The sequence below is a fragment of the Oncorhynchus nerka genome, linkage group LG7, assembly GCF_034236695.1.
Source record: "Oncorhynchus nerka isolate Pitt River linkage group LG7, Oner_Uvic_2.0, whole genome shotgun sequence".
Lineage (NCBI taxonomy): Eukaryota > Metazoa > Chordata > Actinopteri > Salmoniformes > Salmonidae > Oncorhynchus > Oncorhynchus nerka.
The window spans coordinates 23,757,941-23,774,558 of NC_088402.1; the positions used below are offsets into that span (position 1 = coordinate 23,757,941).

General features: G+C 43.7%; 1 protein-coding gene across 1 annotated transcript in view; it reads left to right on the plus strand.

Moving 5' to 3' along the window:
• dgat1a (diacylglycerol O-acyltransferase 1a) overlaps window positions 1–16,548 on the plus strand; it is a 28,734-nt gene extending 12,186 nt beyond the window's left edge. Inside the window, 13 exon segments of the mRNA XM_029662971.2 lie at window positions 1,578–1,683; window positions 1,885–2,013; window positions 3,297–3,371; window positions 3,528–3,581; window positions 3,584–3,630; window positions 3,780–3,818; window positions 4,188–4,229; window positions 4,333–4,377; window positions 12,781–12,893; window positions 13,147–13,212; window positions 13,429–13,516; window positions 13,986–14,048; window positions 14,196–16,548. Coding sequence (XP_029518831.2) covers window positions 1,578–1,683; window positions 1,885–2,013; window positions 3,297–3,371; window positions 3,528–3,581; window positions 3,584–3,630; window positions 3,780–3,818; window positions 4,188–4,229; window positions 4,333–4,377; window positions 12,781–12,893; window positions 13,147–13,212; window positions 13,429–13,516; window positions 13,986–14,048; window positions 14,196–14,342 — 1,014 coding nt within the window. The 3' untranslated portion in view covers window positions 14,343–16,548.
• Window positions 16,549–16,618: the final 70 nt, after the last annotated feature.

Here is a 16,618-nt window from a genome sequence, read left to right on the forward strand (position 1 = left end):
TAGGGCCTAATGAATTGCTTTCTATTGACTGTTTTCCTTATATGAAATGTAACTCAGTAAAATTGTTAATTGTTGCGTTTTTATATTTTTGTTCAGTGTATATATACAGTGCATTCAGAAAGTATTGACTCCTTTTTCCACATTTTGTTACGTTACAGCCTTCTACAAATTATTACATTTTGTTTTTCTCCTTATCAATCTATACACAATAGCCCATAATGACAAAGCAAATGTTTTTTTGAAATTTGTGCGAATGTATAAAAAATAAACTCACATTTACATAAGTATTCAGACCCTTTACTCAGTACTTTGTTGAAGCACCTTTGGCAGCGATTACAGCCTCGAGTCTTCTTGGGTATGACGCTACAAGCTTGACACACCTTTATTTGGGGAGTTTCTTCCATTCTCTGCAGATCCTCTCAAACTCTGTCAGGTTGGATGGGGACCGTTGCTGCACAGCTATTTTCAGGATTCTCCAGAAATGTTAGATCGGGTTCAAGTTCGGGCTCTGGCTGGGCCACTCAAGGACATTCAGAGACTTGTCCCGAAGCCATGCCTGTGTTGTCTTGGCTGTGTGCTTAGGGTTGTTGTCTTGTGAAGCGAAGGTTCACATTCCAAGTCTGAGGTCCTGAGCGTTCTGGAGCAGTGTTTCATTAAGGATCTCTCTGTACTTTGTTCCGTTCATCTTTCCCTCAATCCTGACGAGTCTCCCAGTCCCTGCCACTGAAAAACATCCCCACAACATGATGCTGCCGCCACCATGCTTCACCGTAGGGATGGTGCCAGGTTTCCTCCAGACATGGCGCTTGGCATTCAGGCCAAGGAGTTCAATTTTGATTTAATCAGACCGGAGAATCTTGTTTCTCATGGTCAGAGTCCTTTTTAGGTGCGTTTTGGAAACACCAAGCAGGCTGTCATGTGCCTTTTTTACTGAGGAGTGGCTTCCATCTGGCCACTCTACAATGAAGACCTGATTGGTTGAGTGCTGCAGAGATGGTTGTCCTTCTGGAAGGTTCTCCCATCTCCACAGAGGAACTCTGGAGCTCTGTCAGAGTGACCATCAGGTTCTTGGTCACCTCCCTGACCAAGGCCCTTCTCCCCCGATTGCTCAGTTTGGCCGGGTGGCCAGCTCTAGGAAGAGTCTCTAGGTGGTTCCAAACTTCTTCCATATAAGAATAATAGAGGCCACTGTGTTCTTGGGGACCTTCAATGCTGCAGAAATGTTTTTGTACCTTTCCCAAGATCTGTGCCTCGACACAATCCTGTCTCGGAGCTCTACGGACAATTCCTTTGACCTCATGGCTTGGTTTTTGATATGACATCCACTGTCAACTGTGGGACCTTATAAAACAGGTGTGTGCCTTTCCAAATCGTGTCCAATCAATTGAATTTACCACAGGTGGACTCCAAGTTGTATAAACGTCTCAAGGATGATCACCACACTCGCACTGGTACATGTATACTGGAGGCACCAGTTTAGACCACCCCAGGCCCACACTTATTATACTGTATGTAGTAATTCTGTACCCAGAGCACTGTGTTAACAATGTTTTTTTTCTTTTTCTGTTGCTCTGCAGGGCACCATCTCAGAGTCTACTGGAACATTCCTTTACTTGGTCAATCTGACCACCCTCCTCTTTTTCCCATCAGCCACTGTGCTCACGCTGACCTCCATTACCCCAGGTGAGATGGCCTGATCATGATCTCACACACACACACACGCTTACACTGCATGGCCATATACATAGGTCTAATGTTTATCTGTGAGTAACAGTATATTTACTCGTTGACCTTATCAAAAATACTAAATGCCCCTCAGAGGATTTGTCCACTTCTAAAATAGTGTAGTATTGTAAAACTTGATATGTATTTTGTCTTGTGTAGTGGGTGGAGCCTTTGCCCTGTGTGTCTATACCATCCTCTTCATGAAGTTGTACTCGTATAAGGATGTGAACATGTGGTGCAGAGAGATTAGGCATACCAAAGCCCGCACCCTGACCCGCTCCCATTCATGTGAGTACTCCTGACCAGGTGTCCCTTCACACTTCTGTTTGTGTGTATCTGCGTGCATAATCAAATGAGGAAAGTGCAAATAGTACAAACAAAGTATACTGAACACAATATGTAAAGTGTTGGTTTCATGAGCTGAAATAAAATATCCATATTTAGAAAAAGCTTGTCTCATTCTGTGCACAAATTTGTTTACATCCCTGTTAGTGAGCATTTCTCCATTGCCAAGATAATCCATCCACCTGACCATATCAAGAAACTGATCAAACAGCATGATCATTACACAGGTCCACCTTGTGCTGGGTACAATAAAAGGCCACTCTAAAATGTGCAGTTTTGTCACACAACACAATGCCACTGATGTCTGAAGTTGAGGGAGCGTGCTGACTGCAGGAATGTCCACCAGAGCTGTTGCCAGAGATTTGAATATTAATTTCTCTACCATAAGCCGCCTCAACGTAATTTTATCATTTGGCAGTACTTCCAACTGCCAAATGAGACCAGCCACCCGGACAGCTTATGAAACTAGGTATGCACAACCAAAGAATATCTGCACAAACTGTCAGAAACCGTCACAGGAGAATTCATCTGCGTGCTCGTCGTCCTCACCAGGTTCTTTAACTGCAGCCTAATGAATTTATTTCAATTGGCAGATTTTCCTTATGAACTGAATGTTGTTTTATTTATATATATATATATATAAATTCAGTGTATCAAATGGCCGCAACTAAAATAAAGTGCTACGGCTGCCATCTTTGTACACCCTCCTGAGAAAAATATCAACATTGTCCATCCTGGTTGATTGTATTTGATATTTTCTCCAGTGCTGGTGTAATAATGTCAACTGGTTAGCATCTCCAAATTAGCATGTTGACACATACACGCACAGCTATGGGTCTTCTCGCCATTTGCGCCCTCGCAGTAACACAGCCCGAGATCTGATTGGCTGTCCAAATTACTCTGACCTCCCCAAAAATGCGTGTGACGTGAGGAGAAATATACAGGTATTTAATGAGCTGTATGACCCATTGCTGTATGAGTAACTTCTGTGACCGGTCTTTGGCTGGGCTGTTTACTGCGAAAAGCTTTAGGCGTTTGTTTAAATATGTATCTTTTGCCCCTGAATAAATACGAGCACGCGCACATATGATTAAATGCACCCTCTTGCGGCAACATCCCATTTTCTGAAACGTTACTGTGCTGCCATCTCCATCTACTGGTTGTTCAGAAGTACTGCTGTCAGAAATAATCTGTTTTGTACATCCACACGTTTTGTGTACCCATAGGTCCATCAATCGCCCAGTCAAATGGGTCAGCTGTACACGCTCATGTGTCCTACCCTGGGAATCTCACACACAGAGGTCAGAACAGAAAGAGATATTGACCATAATGAGCATGACTAGTAGCTGTTTACAACTAAGTGAAATTAAATCCATACAGATTATACATTTCTGCACAAAATTCTTATTTCAAAAGATGTACAATTTAATTGTATTTTTACTGTCCACCCTCCATAGATATATATTACTTTGTGTTTGCCCCAACTCTCTGCTATGAGCTGAACTTCCCCCGGTCCCACGGATACGCAAGAGCTTCCTGCTCAGGAGACTCTTTGAGATGGTGAGGTCAAAGATCACATAATGAAAACGGAGAGACCTGGGAATGTGCCATTTGCATGCACCCTAAATAATATACACTACCCTCATGACAACATACTGTATATGTAAATGCATTTTAAAATCTGAAAGGTGATCTGAAATCTTTTCCAGCTGTTCTTCATACAGTTACAGATTGGGTTGGTACAACAGGTATGTTCATTATTATTACCTTGGTTAGTATTTGGTTTATTTTTACTCATCAAACAAGTACATTTTGATTAATGGGTGGCTTTATCATGTAACAAGATAGTTAGTCAGCGAAATGACGTTGCAAGAGCAGCAGCAGCGATATTGCGATGCAAGACTCACACAGTGACAGCATCTGCAGAAGTGCATGGGTTCTCTTCACGCTCTTACGTGGTAGCCACAGGACCAAAACAGAGAAGTTGAGCCTCACGGTCCAATGCTTAGTTGTTGCAGATTTTGACCCACTATACTTTTTACTTTGTACATCTGCATCATATCACTGAGTCTACCTTAACCATGTCTCACAACAACCTTTAACCATGTTTCTTTCAGTGGATGGTGCCGACTATTCAGAACTCCATGAAACCATTCCAGGTAAATATGAACGTCTTCAGTCTGTTAGACTTTTGTCTATTGGACTTCTCCATTTCTCTGTGCTTAAGGGTGACTTTGTTTCATTTTACCCCCCCCATGACAGGATATGGACTTTTCCAGAATGATCGAGCGCATGCTGAAACTGGCTGTGAGTGTAAATAAAGACATTACCTAAACCCATGTCTCCATACAAACCTAACACTGTCTATCATGTTTCACATTTGTCATATTTTCCCATTGAAAAGATATGTTGGTTCACCATACATGCGTCATGAGCCATTTTCCCAGACAAAGCCAAGTCCAGGACTGAAAATACTTTCTCAATATACACTGAGTGTACAAAACATTGGGAACACCTGCTCTTTCCATCATACTGGCCAGGTGAAGGCTGGTCCCTTATTGAGGTCACATGTTAAATCCACTTCAATCAGTGTAGATGAAGGGGGAGATAGCTCATGTCTCAAGATCCTTTTTTTAACGTGTTTGAATTCTCCTACTAACCACACTATTTGTGACTTGAATTGAGTATATTGTATGGATAGAGTTAGTATGCCAGAAGTTTCTGGATGTCGTACTAAATTCTCCAAAATATGAAGGCAGCATTCTAAACACAAGACACACCCTCAAATGAAGTGAACACTTCTTGTGACATATGACGTCTGACGAGTATACACCTGCAGGGCAAGAGGCGAGGGAGGCAGGAAGGATTATTTTTTTGTCACTCGGTCATCCCGCAATGGTTGTTTTCAGCCACCCGTAGCTTGTGGGTGCTTTTATATGCACTACTGTCAATTATGATTGCATGTCTACTTATATTAATTGTATAATAATATTCGCCTACTGTATGATAGCAAATTGAATGAGCTAACTAACATTAGCCTGCCTAGCTGGAACATCTGAAGAAGTAAAATGTTTTGTTTATGCAATATCCAAAAGCTAACCAAACAAACATTACTTTTACTAAGTGTTTGTGCCGTCATCTGCATTAATACCACAATTTCTAACGTATTTACATTTGTTTTCACTTATACTTGTATGTTAACTTCTCCATATTGATGTTGAGGGCTGCGTTTCAGTCATAAAAGACACACCCTCGTCCACTTAACCTCGCCTTATGCCCTTGGGGGAATCCCCGTGGCCATATTTGTCATTGGTCCAAATGATTAGCCAAGCAAGGGAAGTTTGCAACGTAAGCCCCTCTGCCCTTGTTTGTGAGTGTACAATTATGTTAACTTCGGGGCCAGAAACACCCCATAATTCAATTTGTGATGATAAAAACGAATGTATTAAGTTAGAAATTGTGCCACTAATGCACACGTTTTGTAAAGGTAATGTTTTTGTTTGATTGCTTTACGAAATTGTAGAAATAAAACATTTTCCTTCAGAAGTAGCTAGGCAGACTAACGTTAGTTATCTAACTAATTTGTTAGCTATCATACAATAGGCATATATTAATAGTTAATTTATTTTTATTTAACCAGCTAAGGTAGTTGAGAACAAATTCTCATTTACAACTGCGACCTGGTCAAGATAAAGCAAAGCAGTGCGACACAAACAACAATACAGAGTTACACATGGAATAAACAAGCGTACAATCAATAACACAATAGGGAGGGGGGGGGGGGATAGTCTAAATACGGTGTGTGCAAATGGGCCATAGTAGCGGTGTGTGCAAATGGGCCAAATAGGCCATAGTAGCGAAGTAATTACAGTTTAGCAAATTAACACTGGAGGGAAAGATGAGCAGATGATGTGCAAGTAGAAATACTGGTGTGCAAAAGAGCAGAAAAGTAAATAAAAACAACCTGGGGATGAGGTAGGTAGCTTGGGTGGGTTATTTAGCTAGCCAACGTCTACCGAACAGAACTTCTGCACTCAACAATCCGGTCGCATTTCGCTTCGCTCCACAGGTAGTATCACATTTTTCATTTCATTTCATTACAGTACAACGGCTTGATTTGTTTGATCGTAGCTAGCTACATAGCTAGCTACACAGCCGTCTTTGTATCAAAGATAATTGTGTAGTCTAGAGCGACTTCCTAGGTTAGTTAGCCAGCTATTGTCGTTCTTTTAACGCAACGTAACGTAATCAACACTGCTAGCTAGCCAGCTAGCCCCGAATAGCAGCACAGTAATTTTAATCATTTTAGTCAATAAGATTCTTGCTACGTAAGCTTAACTTTCTGAACACTCGAGACGTGTAGTCCACTTGTCATTCCAATCTCCTTTGCATTAGCGTAGCCTCTTGTGTAGCCTGTCAACTATGTGTCTGTCTATCCCTGTTCTCTCCTCTCTGCACAGACCATACAAACGCTTCCACACCGCGTGGCCGGCCGCCACCCTAATCTGGTGGTCCCAGCGCACGACCCACGTGGAGTTCCAGGTCTCCGGTAGCCTCTGGAACTGCCGATCTGCGGCCAACAAGGCAGAGTTCATCTCAGCCTATGCCTCCCTCCAGTCCCTCGACTTCTTGGCACTGACGGAAACATGGATCACCACAGACAACACTGCTACTCCTACTGCTCTCTCTTCGTCTGCCCACGTGTTCTCGCACACCCCGAGAGCTTCTGGTCAGCGGGGTGGTGGCACCGGGATCCTCATCTCTCCCAAGTGGTCATTCTCTCTTTCTCCCCTTACCCATCTGTCTATCGCCTCCTTTGAATTCCATGCTGTCACAGTTACCAGCCCTTTCAAGCTTAACATCCTTATCATTTATCGCCCTCCAGGTTCCTCGGAGAGTTCATCAATGAGCTTGATGCCTTGATAAGCTCCTTTCCTGAGGACGGCTCACCTCTCACAGTTCTGGGCGACTTTAACCTCCCCACGCCTACCTTTGACTCATTCCTCTCTGCCTCCTTCTTTCCACTCCTCTCCTCTTTTGACCTCACCTCTCACCTTCCCCCTACTCACAAGGCAGGAAATACGCTCGACCTCATCTTTACTAGATGCTGTTCTTCCACTAACCTCATTGCAACTCCTCCAAGTCTCCGACCACTACCTTGTATCCTTTTTCCTCTCGCTCATCCAACACTTCCCACACTGCCCCTACTGGATGGTATCGCGCCGTCCCAACCTTCGCTCTCTCTCCCCGCTACTCTCTCCTCTTCCATCCTATCATCTCTTCCTCTGCTCAAACCTTCTCCAACCTATCTCCTGATTCTGCCTCCTCAACCCTCCTCTCCTCCCTTTCTGCATCCTTTGACTCTATGTCCCCTATCCTCCAGGCCGGCTCGGTCCTCCCTCCCGCTCCGTGGCTCGACGACTCATTGCGAGCTCACAGAACAGGGCTCCGGGCAGCCGAGCGGAAATGGAGGAAAACTCGCCTCCTGCGGACCTGACATCCTTTCACTCCCTCCTCTCTACATTTTCCTCTTCTCTCTGCTGCTAAAGCCACTTTCTACCACTCTAAATTCCAAGCATCTGCCTCTAACCCTAGGAAGCTCTTTGCAACCTTCTCCTCCCTCCTGAATCCTCCTCCCCCCCCCCTCCTCCCTCTCTGCAGATGACTTCGTCAACCATTTTGAAAAGAAGGTCGACGACATCCGATCCTCGTTTGCTAAGTCAAACGACACCGCTGGTTCTGCTCACACTGCCCTACCCTGTGCTCTGACCTCTTTCTCCTCTCTCTCCAGATGAAATCTCGCGCCTTGTGACGGCCGGCCGCCCAACAACCTGCCCGCTTGACCCTATCCTCCTCTCTTCTCCAGACCATTTCCGGAGACCTCCTCCCTTACCTCACCTCGCTCATCAACTCATCCCTGACCGCTGGCTACGTCCCTTCCGTCTTCAAGAGAGCGAGAGTTGCACCCCTTCTGAAAAACCTACACTCGATCCCTCCGATGTCAACAACTACAGACCAGTATCCCTTCTTTCTTTTCTCTCCAAAACTCTTGAACGTGCCGCCCTTGGCCAGCTCTCCCGCTTATCTCTCTCAGAATGACCTTCTTGATCCAAATCAGTCAGGTTTCAAGACTAGTCATTCAACTGAGACTGCTCTTCTCTGTATCACGGAGGCGCTCCGCACTGCTAAAGCTAACTCTCTCTCTCTGCTCTCATCCTTCTAGACCTATCGGCTGCCTTCGATACTGTGAACCATCAGATCCTCCTCTCCACCCTCTCCGAGTTGGGCATCTCGGCGCGGCCCACGCTTGATTGCGTCCTACCTGACAGGTCGCTCCTACCAGGTGGCGTGGCGAGAATCCGTCTCCACACCACGTGCTCTCACCACTGGTGTCCCCAGGGCTCTGTTCTAGGCCCTCTCCTATTCTCGCTATACACCAAGTCACTTGGCTCTGTCATAACCTCACATGGTCTCTCCTATCATTGCTATGCAGACGACACACAATTAATCTTCTCCTTTCCCCTTCTGATGACCAGGTGGCGAATCGCATCTCTGCATGTCTGGCAGACATATCAGTGTGGATGACGGATCACCACCTCAAGCTGAACCTCGGCAAGACGGAGCTGCTCTTCCTCCCGGGAAGGACTGCCCGCTCCATGATCTCGCCATCACGGTTGACAACTCCATTGTGTCCTCCTCCCAGAGCGCTAAGAACCTTGGCGTGATCCTGACAACACCCTGTCGTTCTCAACTAACATCAAGGCGGTGGCCCGTTCCTGTAGGTTCATGCTCTACAACATCCGCAGAGTACGACCCTGCCTCACACAGGAAGCGGCGCAGGTCCTAATCCAGGCACTTGTCATCTCCCGTCTGGATTACTGCAACTCGCTGTTGGCTGGGCCCTGCCTGTGCCATTAAACCCCTACAACTCATCCAGAACGCCGCAGCCCGTCTGGTGTTCAACCTTCCCAAGTTCTCTCACGTCACCCCGCTCCTCCGCTCCCTCCACTGGCTTCCAGTTGAAGCTCGCATCCGCTACAAGACCATGGTGCTTGCCACGGAGCTGTGAGGGGAACGGCACCTCAGTACCTCCAGGCTCTGATCAGGCCCTACACCCAAACAAGGGCACTGCGTTCATCCACCTCTGGCCTGCTCGCCTCCCTACCACTGAGGAAGTACAGTTCCCGCTCAGCCCAGTCAAAACTGTTCGCTGCTCTGGCCCCCCAATGGTGGAACAAACTCCTCACGACGCCAGGACAGCGGAGTCAATCACCACCTTCCGGAGACACCTGAAACCCCACCTCTTTAAGGAATACCTAGGATAGGATAAAGTAATCCCTCTCACCCCCCCCCTTAAAAGATTTAGATGCACTACTGTTCCACTGGATGTCATAAGGTGAATGCACTAATTTGTAAGTCTATGTAGCGAGGGCCAGCCGACTAGAGCATACTGGTTGCAGTGGTGGGTGGTATAAGGGGCTTTGGTGACAAAACGGATGGCACTGTGATAGACTGCATCCAGTTTGCTGAGTAGAGTATTGGAGTCTAATTTGTAAATGACATCGCGGAAGTCGAGGATCGGTAGGATAGTCAGTTTTACGAGGGTATTATGGCGGCGTGGGAGAAGGAGGCTTTGTGAAATAGGAAGCCGATTTCTAGATTTAATTTTGGATTGGAGATGTTTAATGTAAGTCTGGAAGGAGAGTTTACAGTCTAGCCAGACACCTAGGTATTTGTAATTGTCTACATTCTAGGTCAGAACCGTCCAGAGTAGTGATGCTCGGCGGGTGCGGGCAGCGAACTGTTGAAATGCATGCATTTGGTTTTACTAGCGTTTAAGAGCAGTTGGAGACCACGGAAGGAGTGTTGTATGGCATTGAAGCTCGTTTGGAGGTTAGTTAACACAGTATCCAAAGAAGGGCCAGAAGTATGCAGAATGGTGTCGTGATCTACTGCAGCTTTGTAAATAAGTGTCCAATGAAGGGCCAGATGTATACATAATGGTGTCGCGTAGAGGTGGATCAGGGAATCACCCACGGCAAGAGCGACATCGTTGATATATACAGAGAAGAGTCGGCCCGAGAATTTAACCCTATGGTAAGTATAAATATAAGTAGACATGCAATCATAATTGACTGTAGAGCATATAAAGCACCCACAAGCTACTGGTGGCTGGAAACACTTATCACGGGATTGGCAAATTGTTAACTGGCCAACATTAGCCAGTTAGGTTGGGTGCTTGAATCAACCCTACTCCTCGACCAGAGCGTATGTGCTCTGAACGCTCCAGGAGCGAAACGCTCTGATTGCTCTGGATTTACGAGCACACTCTGGCACTCCAGATTGAATTTACAAACACCCGAAATCGTAAATTGTTTAGCTAGACCTTTTGTTATGCTAACCAGCTAGCAAGAGTTTGCATAGCAACAGCAACTTCCCGTAGACATGCGGAGCTCTAGTAAGCTCAACTGAAACGATAGTTTGTTTACAGTATACTAAAATGAACTCATTAGTAAGTAGTGTGTTTATACTCATTAAGTATGTAGTATACAGTATGGGTATTCGAACACAGCTATGGATTGTGTATGTGTGCCATTCAGAGAGTGAATGGGCAAGAAACCATTTAAGTGCCTTTGAATGGGGTAGGGCAGTAGTATCCAGGTGCACTGGTTTGAGAGTGTCAAGAACTGCAACGCTGCTGGTGGAATTTTACGCTGAACAGCTTCCTATGTGCAACTCAATATTAGGAAGGTGTTCCTAATGGGGTGTTTTTACACTGTACATACTGCATCAGTGTTTCTTAGTCCAAGACCAGGCTTAATTTGTGTTTTGGAAACTGGCCCTATAATTAAAGGTGTAGAGGGAGTGCATTTGGAAAGTATTCACCCTTTCACTTTTCCCACATTTTGTTACAGCCTTCTCTAAAATGGATTAAATAGTCCCCCCCCCCTTCCCCTTCAATCTACACACAATACCCCATAATAAAGGAAAAACAAGTTGACATTTTTTCTAATTTATATGTAAATGTATATCACATTTACATAAGTATTCAGACCCTTTCCTTACTCAGTACTTTGTTGCGCCTTTGCTAGCGATTAACAGCCTTCAGTATTATTTTGGTATGACGCTACAAGCTTGGCACACCTGTATTTGGGGAGTTTCTCCCATTCTCTGCAGGTCATCTCAAGCTCTTGTCAGGTTGGATGGGGAGTGTTGCAGCACATCCATTTTCAGGTCTCTCCAGAGATGTTGATCAGGTTCAAGTCCGGGCTCTGGCTGGACTACTCAAGGACATTCAGAGACTTGTCCCGAAGGCACTCCTGCGCTGTCTTGGACGTTTGCTTAGGGTCGTTGTCCTGTTGGAAGGTGAACCTTCGCCCACAGTCTGAGTTCGAGTGCTTTGGAGCAGGTTTTCATCAAGGATCTCTGTACTTTGCTCTGTTAATTTTTCCCTCGAGCCTGACTAGTCTCCCAGTCCCTGCTGCTAAAAAACATCCCCACAGCATGATGCTGTCACCACCATGCTTCACCGTACAGACTGTGCAATGTTTGGACAAAGTACCCAATTGTCATACTTGAGTAAAAGTAAAGATGGCTTAATAGAAAATGACTCAAGTAAAAGTCTAAAAGTATTTGGTTTTAAATATACTTAAGTATCAAAAGTAAAAGTATATCTTATATTAAGCAAACCAGCCAGCACCATTTATTTTCTTTTTTTTTTATGGCTAGCTAGGGTATCACCCTGGCTATCCATTAAAAAAAAAAATTTAAACACTCAGGCATTTACAAACAATGCATTTGTGTGTAGTGAGTCTGCCAGATCAGAGGCAGTAGAGCTGAGCAGGAATGTTCTCTTGATAAGTGTGTGAATTGAAACATTTTCCTGTCCTGCTAAGCATTCAAAATGTAATGAGTACTTTTGGGTGTCAAGGAAAATAAAAGTAAGAGTAAAAAGTACATTTTCTTTTGGAATGTAGTGAATTAAGTTGTCAAATATAAATACGCAAAACTACTTAAGTAGTATTTTACACCAATGGGATGGTGCCAGGTTTCCTCCAGATGTAACGCTTGGCATTCTCCCCCGATTGCTCAGTTAGGCAGGGTGGCCAGCTCTAGGAAGAGTCTTGGTGGTTCCAAACTTCTTCCATTTAAGAATGATTGAGGCCACTGTGTTCTTGGACCTTCAATGCTGCAGAAATATTTTGGTACCCTTCCCCAGATCTGTGCCTTGACACAATCCTGTCTCGGAGCTCTACGGACAATTCCTTCGACTTCATGGCTTGGTTTTTGATCTGACATGCGCTGTCAGCTGTGGGACCTTTTTATATAGACAGGCGTGCGTGTCCTTCCAAATCATGCCCAATCAATTGAATTTACCACCGGTGGATTCCAATCAGCTTGTAGAAACATCTCAAGGATGATCAGTGGAAACAGAATGCACCTGAGCTCAATTTCGAGTCTCCTAGGAAAGGGTCTAACTACTTATGTAAATAAGGTATTTCAGTTTTTTTTATTTGTAATAAATTTGCTAATGTATAAACCTGTTTTAGCTTTGTCATTATGGGGTATTGTGTATAGATTGTGGATAAAATAACGTTTAATCCATTTTAGAATAAGGCTGTATTGTGAAAAAGTGAAGGTCTGAATACTTTTCCGATGTCCAGACTGTCTAATGGCACAAGGCTTTCCCTCTCCCCTCTACCCCAACAGGTTCCCAATCATTTAATCTGGCTCATCTTTTTCTATTGGTTTTTCCACTCTTCCATGAACTTCGTAGCTGAGCTGATGCGGTTTGGCGACAGGGAGTTTTACCAGGACTGGTGGTAAGTGGATGACAATTCTGTTAGCCTTGTGTTATTTGTGCAGTGATACCATGTGAAATGTGCCATCTGTTTGGATTACATGTAGTGCTAGATGTAATGGTAAAGTAGCTTAGTCAAAGTCTTCTAAATAAAGGATTTTTTTACTTCAAGAATGAGGCTGCCCTGCGCCTCCTTTCCCTCCATGTCACGTACAGTAGTGACTAGATAATGAACTGCAACTTTGTTTCTGACCGAGTCACTTGTTGTTTTGCAGGAACTCTGAGACGGTCACTTATTTCTGGTCTAACTGGAACATTCCTGTGCACAAGTGGTGCCTCCGGTGAGTAGGAGTTTAAGAAATAAACATTGTGATTGGAACAATACCACCTCCTACAGCACTGACTTTGTGTGTTGTGAGCATGTGTTGTGAGTTGTCTACAGTAAGTTCTGTGACATTATAGCAGTTGTTTTTAAGATGGCTATAAACAACGCTCTTGGTTATTGTCTACAGTTCCCAACTAATAAATAATTAATTTTCTTCTCTTGTACTCCACAGCCACTTTTACAAGCCTCTCATGGGGAGAGGTGTGAATAAGTGGGTCGCTCAGACAGCCATCTTCCTGGTCTCCGCCTTCTTTCACGAGGTTTGTGTGGGTGGCTGAGATTTGTGTTGCCATCTAACACTCTGGGCGTGTTCGACATTGCAGCCGACTGACTGATCTACATAAATAACTACTTAGAGCCACTTGGGCTCCCAAGTGGTGCAGTGGTCTAAGGCACTACATCTCAGTGCAAGAACCAGGGACTATAGTCCCTGGTTCAAATCCAGGCTGTATCACATCCGGCCATGATTGGGAGTCCCATAGGGCGGCGCACAATTGGTCCAGTGTCGTCCGGATTTGGCCGGGGTAGACTGTCATTGTAAATAAGAATTTGTTCTTTTTAACTGACTTACCTAGTTAATATTATTTTTAGATCAGTCAGTCACAATTGACCCATTATGGTTTTGATCCTCTCCAACATGGCAAGTTTCACACTTGACTTAATCTGATGGTGTACATGTCAGTGTTTTAAAGGCTGCATCGATTTGATAATCTTCTTCTCTCATTTCAGTACTTGGTGAGCGTTCCTCTGAAAATGTTCCGACTGTGGGCATTCATGGGCATGATGTCTCAGGTCAGAAACCCATTTCTTCTAAAAACAAAATGTATTTTTATAATCAAACAGTGGGTTTGACAATATGGTCCTCTGTTAATGGTTATACGCACATTTTAAAGTAAGTGGTTTTAGATTTTTCAATGATTGCCTCAACTTTTCTTTCAGATTCCACTCGCCTGGTTCGTCGGCCGCTTCCTGAGAGGTAACTATGGTAATGCGGCAGTCTGGATCTCGCTCATCATTGGCCAGCCCATCGCCGTACTGATGTACGTCCACGACTTCTACGTATTACATTACGTGTCACAATCATGAGCAGTTGGCCGCAAGCAGAGGAGCAATATATTCTACTAAATAAAGGGAAATGTTTTATATGAAGCTCAACTGATTAGTAAGAATGTACTACAGAAAGTTTTTGGCCTTCAGTTTCTCGAATGCACTGATACACTACAGAGACGCTTGGCTCTAGTCCAGTCATGTGCAATTGTTGTGAAACACTACCCTGCCAAAGCTAGAGAACATTTGAATGCCTTTTCTCTGTTTCTTACTTTAATAGTCTACAACTATGAAGATCAATGCAAAAAACTCTTACAGTACCTGTCAAAAGTTTGGACACACCTACTCATTCAAGGGTTTTTCCTTTATTTTTACTATTTTCTACATTGTAGAATATTAGTGAAGACATCAAAACTAATAACACATAGAATCATGGAGTAACCAGAAAAGTGTTAAACAAATCAAAATATTTGAGATTCTTCAAAGTAGCCACTTTTTGCCTTTGACAGCTTTGCACACTCTTGGCATTCTTTCAACCAGCTTCACCTGGAATGCTTTTCCAACAGTCTTGAAGGAGCTCCCACATATGCTGAGCACTTGTTGGCTGCTTTTTCTTCTCTCCGGTCCAACTCATCCCAAACTCTCAATTGGGTTGAGGTCGGGTGATTGTGGAGGCCAGGTCATCTGATGAAGCACTCCATTCTCCTTGTTCAAATAGCCCTTACACAGCCTGGAGGTGTGTTAGGTCATTGTCTTGTTGAAAAACAAATGATAGTCCCACTAAGCGCAAATCAGATGGGATGGTAGATCTCTGCAGAATGCTGTGGTAGCAATGCTGGTTAAGTGTGCCTTGAATTCTAAATAAATCAGACTGTGTCACCAGCAAAGCACCATCACCTCCATGCTTCACGGTGGAGACCATCCGTTCACCCACTCTGCTTCTCACAAAGACACAGCGGATGGAACTAAAGTCCAAATTTGAGATTTCCACCGGTCTAATGTCCGTTGCTTGTGTTTCTTGGCCCAAGCAAGCCTCTTCTTATTGGTGTGGTTTCTTTGCATAATTTCTTCAACTTTTAATCATGCACACTTGTTAATTGAAATGCATTCCAGGTGACTACCTCATGAAGCTGGTTGAGAGAATGCCAAGTGTGCAAAGCTGTCAAGGCACTTTGAAGAATCTCATAACATAATTCAAATATAGTAACACTTTTCGGGTTACTACGTTATTCCATAGTTTTGATGTCTTCACCATTATTCAACCATGTATAAATAAAAACCCTGAAATGATGTCCAAATGTCCAAACTTTTGACTGGTACTGTACACCTATCGATATGCTGTTTGTCATGCCTTTGAGTATTAAGTTGTGTATTTCATGTGGCTGCAGTAATAACCAGTCAAGTGTTTGGGTGAATTATACCTTTTTTAATCTGTTTGCACAAAAATGCATGGGTTTTTCCAAGAAATTAGTGCTCTTTGAATGTATCTGTCAAAGAAACATGGTCCTCAAGTTGGGTGTTTTATTTGCCAAAATTGACATCCCATTAAAAATAAATGGTGATCCAAACAGTAAACAGTATGCATTTATATTTGCACTTCAATGAACCTTTGTCACTCATACTTAAACCGTCATCTAGTTTAGCCCACTCAACCCTTCATGGTTTCAATGACATGCTTTTCTTCAGCAAATATCCTAATCGTGCCCGACATCTCTACATGAGCCACAAACCAAATCGAGCCTGTATTTCACTTGTTTTACTTACTCCAAAGTGCTTAGTATTTTTATTCCAGCTTCTATTATGTGTTGTAGGAAATAAATATTGCGTGACTTGTTTGTTTTTGTACATGTTATTTTCATTCAGGACAGTTGTAAGAAATAATGCTTCTATCCTCACATTCCGTTTTAACTTGGCATGACTTTAATTGACAATTTCAACCCAAGTGTGTTTGATGGGCAGGTAATATGTATTTTTAAAGCCTCCCCTCAACAAAATGACATTTTGCTAAATATTGTAATTCAACTTCAGATCTGTAATCTATTAAGTCCCATCTAGCGTGACAGATTGGCTAAGTAGGTGAGGGCAGGTTGCTTTCCATGCGGCTCCTATCACTTGGGAGACTGTTCCAAAACATGGCATGTGTTTTGTTATGTTTCTCATGTTCTCTGCTAAGAGTTTTGTAACATTAGATACAGTACAACTGTCACTGCACAAGTTGAATAAAATCCTGCCTGTGGAACTGGAACCTGGCTGTTGTCTTGTATGTAATAACCATGAGCTTACACTGACCAGTGCTTGTTAATGATACATTTGTT